The sequence below is a fragment of the Panicum virgatum genome, chromosome 3N (genome assembly GCF_016808335.1).
Source record: "Panicum virgatum strain AP13 chromosome 3N, P.virgatum_v5, whole genome shotgun sequence".
Taxonomy (NCBI): domain Eukaryota; kingdom Viridiplantae; phylum Streptophyta; class Magnoliopsida; order Poales; family Poaceae; genus Panicum; species Panicum virgatum.
In genome coordinates this window covers 4,583,547-4,589,909 of record NC_053147.1, presented here as the reverse complement: position 1 = coordinate 4,589,909, position 6,363 = coordinate 4,583,547, and the positions used below count along the sequence as shown (strand labels likewise).

The 6,363-nt window shown below is 42.6% G+C and overlaps 1 protein-coding gene across 1 annotated transcript; it reads left to right on the top strand.

Annotated features, from left to right (window-relative positions):
- Positions 1–1,092: 1,092 nt before the first annotated feature.
- LOC120667353 (protein TWIN SISTER of FT-like) lies at positions 1,093–1,980 on the top strand. Its single transcript, XM_039947447.1, has 3 exons — positions 1,093–1,358; positions 1,488–1,528; positions 1,674–1,980. The coding sequence occupies exons 1-3, from the start codon at positions 1,093–1,095 to the stop codon at positions 1,898–1,900; spliced, it is 534 nt and encodes a 177-aa protein (XP_039803381.1). The 3' UTR covers positions 1,901–1,980.
- The last annotated feature ends 4,383 nt before the right edge of the window (positions 1,981–6,363 follow it).

Genomic DNA, 6,363 nt, shown 5'->3' with positions numbered 1-6,363 from the left:
ATTACCCATCACTGGGGAGCAAAATTAAGAAACTTGTATACGTATGCCGGAACATGAATGAAACTCGAGTCATATCTATGTCCTGATGTCACAAAAAGTCAAGAGGAAAAAGAAAAGGGAGGGAGATCGAGAAAAGCTAGAGAGGGAATTCCCTGGCTATGTAGCTGCCGGGGACCTGTGATGGGGGTATATTGCATTGGGGTTCAAATAATCTAAGCTTGTTTATTTCTAGGTTCATCAACAGCTTTCAAAAGCAGCAGCAACTCCTTTAATTGCCTCCATCCCAACTATATATTAAGTTGAAAGTGCATCCGTTCATCCCGTCCAGATCTTCCAGAGAATAAATGGCGTAGCATCAAGATCTTGTTCATCGGTAAATAGATGTCATTAGTTAACTCCAAAATGATTGCATGGCCTGTCCACACCCACACACTACATGAACATATCTATCCAGTCCTAATGGATTGAGATGGATCTCTACAAAAAATAAAAAAGTAGATTCCAAGGACCCCCTCAATTAAGGATTAGGAATCGTATCGTCCACTCTATGTTCCGATGCGCTGTGGCGACACGAAGGCCGTCCGATAGAAAATCCATGATCTGGGATACACACTAGCAAGGAGCGCGGTAAGAAATATATTCTTTGCAAAAGAGATGATATATATATATAGCGTGAGGTGATCCACCACGTATCCTTAATTCCATGGTCTTATCATCAGCATCCATCTAGCTCAGGATCTTCCAAACTCTTGCATTATTGTTAGTTAATTATCAGATGACTGAGGAATATTTTACCAAATTAATTAAGGCTCAGCTCTAGCATGCATATCTCTTTTATTATTCGCACTGTGCTGCAAGTATAGGGCCGGGCATCCCATTATTTCGGCTAGAACATTCCTCGATCATCATATCAGATGCCTATAAATAGGCAATAGTCGTGTACTCGATCCCCATATACCACACCCACACACCAAGCTAAGCAAGCCCCATTTCATCAGCTAGCTCACTAGCAGCTAGCGATCTGCAGCGCGTGTCTTGGCCTTCCTGCGCAACGAGCGAGTGACCTAGCTAGCTACCAGCAGGCCGCCGGCGATGAGCGCTTCGAGGGATCCGCTCGTGGTCGGAAGCGTCGTCGGCGACATCGTGGACTACTTCCCGGCGACGGCGCTGCTCCGGGTGCTCTACGGCGGGCGCGAGATGACCTGCGGGTCGGAGCTGAGGCCGTCGCAGGTGGCGAGCGAGCCGGCGGTGCACATCACCGGCGGAGGCCGCGACGGCAGGGCACTCTACACGCTCGTGATGGTGGACCCTGACTCGCCTAGCCCAAGCAACCCTTCCAACCGGGAGTACCTCCATTGGTACATACGCGCGTGTCTGTCCCTCCATACATTTTTGTTTTGCATTCCATGGTAGCTGCTGATCGATGCATGCATGCTTTGTTTTATTATTTGTGTCTTCATTCAGTTCTTACATCTATCTATCTATAGGTTGGTGACTGACATACCAGAAGGAGCTGGTGCCAATCATGGTACGTGATCCAAGTGTATTGTTTTGAATTTTATGCACGAGAACAATATATATAATGCAAGTTCACTCAAAATAAAATTGAATTCATATGTGTTATGTTGTTGTGCATCACAATTCACAATGACATCACCGGCGCCGGCGGCCAGGAAACGAGGTGGTGGCGTACGAAAGCCCGCGGCCAACGGCGGGGATCCACCGGTTCGTGTTCATCGTGTTCCGGCAGGTGGTGCGGCAGGCAATCGACGCGCCGGGGTGGCGCGCCAACTTCAACACCAGGGACTTCGCCGCCTGCTACAGCCCTGGCGCCCCCGTCGCCGCCGCCTACTTCAACTGCCAGAGGGAGGGCGGCTGCGGTGGCCGGAGGTACCGGTGATTGATGAACAGCTGATGATGATGCAGCATGGTCAAAGAGGAAGCATGCACTTACCATGATTAATTCTTCGTTGTTGCATTATATTGATTCAACAACGGTGGTACTCGATCTTATTTTATTAAGCTAGTGAATTGAAGGCAAAAAATTACGGGACACGTAAAATAATAATGCATGGATCGGAGTGTATAAGTAGGCTCCTTTATATGCATTGCATGCCCGAGATGTCTCGAATATATATAATCATCCATCTACGATGTGCATGATTGATATGATAAGTACCACTCCAATCTATCCATTTGAGAACATTTTTCTGCTGTCGTTCAAGAGACTTGGTTGCTTGGTTCCAAAATAAAATAATATTTGTGCATCAAGGAAGCAGGAATGTGTTCGTGATCATCTTATTTGCACACTCTCTCTGACCAAAGTTCAATACTCTCCGACGAAAAGGTTAAGGATTTCATGGAGCATCTCTTTGCTAGTGCTAACAAGAAAATAAGGGATACAGATTATGGATATCATCTCAGCTAAGAGAGAGTAGTATGATTTTTATATTAACTGCAACCCACAGACTAGTAACATCTATCTCAAATAAATCACTACTTGAGAGTCAAGAGCTAGAGGTGCAAATTAGTGATCCTTAGGTGCCCTTCCAATCCTATTTAGTTCAAAATTTTGCACTGATTCTGAGATCTCATTTTGAAGAATTAGTACAAAATTTTGAACTAAAGAGGATTGGAGGGGCAACTAAAGATCACCAATTAACACCCCTATCAAGAGCAATATATGGAAAATTGTGACTCCTGTAAAAACACTCTTGGCTTTTATCATATGAACAAAGGTCTAGTTAACCAAAAAAAATTGCTAGACTATAGTAACAGCTCAGAAAGATAGAAATGATGAACTGATCTTACAATGAAAAATTGAACGTTAATCATATCAACTGAAATATGAAATCCCTTAAACTTAACAGAGATGTGGAAAGATATGAAGGATGAAATCGATCGCCTATGTTTAAATGTGAGGTTCAAAACAAGGGAAAAATCTGGTTTATACCCTTAAACTATCGCATAAGTCCTATTTTCAACCTTAAACTACAAAATCAGATAAGATAGGCCATCCAACTATCAAAACCAAGCAAATTTGGCCCTTATGGTGGTTTCGAAGGTGGTTTTGTATTTAAAAAAAATAAAAAGTCTAATTAGATCTAAAAAATCAAAACTAATTCATTTTAAAACAGAAAAATATGAAACTAGTATAAATTTTTTTCTAAAAATGTAATCTATCTATTGTTGCTCTATTTGAATCTTATTTATTCAAAATAATAGGCATAACTATAAGCAAATAAGTACTATGAACATAAAAAAATTAGATTTGAATAACTGACAAGTACAGTGACAATAGATAAGTTACACTTTTAGGAAAATTTTGATACCCGTTTCGTATTTTTTTATTTAAAATGAATTAATTATGAATTTTTTAGTTTAAATTTGAATATTTTTATTTTCATAAAATGGAAAATCATCTTCGAAACCACTCAAAGGGTCAAATTTGCCCGATTTCGATAGTTGCATGGCCTATCTTATTCGGTTTTGTAGTTTAAGATTGAAAATCGAACTTATGCGATAGTTGAAAGGTGTAAACCGAACTTTTCTCTAAAACAACAAGTTTTGACTGGCCCACACAGGTCTATCTATATCCATCTTCGATAACTGACGATGCACATGGTTCTTTATCTTCGTCCATCGCGTGTGGTACGCCAACCACATGCAGCGCCGCAAAGAGCGCAGGCAACGATCGAGCACGCGCGTAGGACAGGCAGTAGTACACAGGTTGTTCATTATATAATCTGTTGTTGCATTGTCTGAATGAAGGGAGCTGCCGAGCTCATTGCACACATAGCAGGACGCATCGACGTCCGAACCACAAGCTAACGATCGATGTAACTACTTTTTCTTAATAAAAAACTAACAATGTACTCAGTTGTGAAGCTATGCACAGAACGAAGCACCCACTAAAGCTATCAAGAAATAAAAAAATCACAAAAGACTTTGGTATTGAATGAAGAATAAGGTTAACACACTTAAATATCAATTGTTATTATCTTCTTTTTTTATTTGTCGTGTGATGATGTACCATCGTCATTTCGTTGTAGTCTGATCGAAGAAAAAGGAATCCGCTGTAGTCCATTATCAGAAAGTTTCTGAAAATTCTGTTTTATTATGTTCGCTGGATCAAAGTCATCCCCGGTGAAGTCGGTGGGACGGAGATGGACAAGGTGGAACCTATCTCGTCCGAAAAAATTAAAGCTAGCACTGACTTTTTATCCTCAGCTCCCAGCACCACATCTACCCGGCCTTGCCGTGTGATGATGTGGTCTATGGCTACTTAGGTAACCGGACAAATAAGTGGTGGGCAAGCATGCAGCAGCAGCTCACCTAACAAAGAGAACAATTGTCGTGTGATGAACTAACTATAGCTCCTTCAAAAAAAAAAAGCTAACTAGCTCGAGCTATTAACAAACCGAGACGAGCGGCTATTTTTGCTCGTTTTTGTTGGCGTAATATGTATGTGAGCGCCACGTATTAAGGAGAGAGTTGAGACTACACATAAAGTGAGCTGCACTACTATCGTGGACCTTTGGACGACAAAAAAGAATTATTGAGATTATATTCCAAATCGCCAAAAAGAAGTTAGCAACATTGTCCGAATCCTTGCAGTTAGCAACGACCGACGAACAGTGGCACAGGCCTGCCAAAAAGAAGTTTATTCCTACCCACCCACACACACCTACGAGGTCGTCAGGTCCGGTCAAGACGAAGACGTGCCGACCTTATTGGTACACGGCCGTTGCCGACAAAGCTCCTCTTCTTACCGGAGCGGATATCGCTAGTACACAAGCGGCCTTTTATCGCCGGTAACAATCCTATTGATCCTGTTTTTAAAACCGGGACCATGAATCCGGACAAAAGGTTCGCACCCTTAGTCCCGGGTCTAATAACCGGAACTAAAGGCCATATATAAGACAAAAAAAATTTTGTGCAATTCATAATGTCTTGCCTTTTGTGTAGCTTCTTTATTACCATACCCCACCTACACAGACTTTAGATATAATGCATTCTTGTTAAACTAACCCGTGAAGGACCTAGTTCTAGTTGGTGTCACCAACCTAAACTTTAGTCTGGATTAGAACCACCAACTAGAGCTAAAATGTCATCCTTTAGTCCCGGTTGATGTTATCGTCCGGAATTAAATGTCCAAGACTTTTGGTCCCAGTTAAAGCCATCAACCGGAATTAAAGGGTGACTTTTAGTTCTAGTTGATGGCTCCAACCGGTACTAAAACTCATTACCGCCTCCTAACTATTACCCGGAACTAAATACTTTATTAGTTCCAGATCCAATGGTGGTCGGGACTAATGGGTTGGATCAACCCAATCGCCGACGACGATCGATCGATTGAGCCCGACGGCGACGACGCCGGGCGAGCATGAGCAGCGAATGATTGCCCGTCGGGAAAGATTTATTATTCGATCCGATAGGTGGTTGCGCGCCTTACTGCTAGTGCGGCCGAAAGAGCGGCGGCCGGAGATCTGCCGGTAAAGCTGCAGCGCCCGGCGCATGCCTGCCTGCGGCGGCGCCGTGCGATGTGCATCCCGCGGCCCGGCCGGGGCCGCCGCCGCGCGCAACTTGCGCGCGCCGTCCGTGTCGGAGCTGCGATCGTATCGTCACCAGGTCCACGCAGCCAGCAGATTGCTACGTGACATCATGTGTGTATGTGTGTATGTGCAGGCAGCACAATTCTCGAGAAAACGTGTGAGCTAACGTGTAATACATGGCCGACCTCGATCTATACATGGGTCTTGTTTAGAAACACTCAAAATTTCACTACTTTACGAGATTTCTCATCACATCGAATCTTTGAATATATGCATGAAGTATTAAATGTAGCTAAATAAAATAACTAATTATACAGTTTGACTATAATTTGCGAAACGAATTTTTTGAGCCTAGTTAACCCATGACGGGACAATAATTACCAAATATAAATAAAAGTGTTACGATACTTTACACCCAAAATTTTTCGCATCTAAACAAAGTCTTGACTGAGGATTCCAGCTGCAATTTCTGTTGCATAGCAGAGGAGGAAAGCATATCAACAAGTACTGTACCAAAAGTGCTGGACCCATCGATCCTGATGCGATCTAGGCACTTTCCTTTCAGCTACACAGAGAACCTTACTAATGCTCATGGACGATCGAGTCGTGAAATTCACCGGGAAACCTGCATGCCTATCCGGCTATCCGTTTTTCAAGTTTCATTAGACGCAACAAGTACTCGTATTTACGGTTAATTATTATTCTTACCACGATAAATGACATATCTGTGCGTGATTATATTATATTTTATAAAAATTAGTAGTAAACACATGCGTAGTTAATAAATCACAGTTGTAGTTTCCATTAA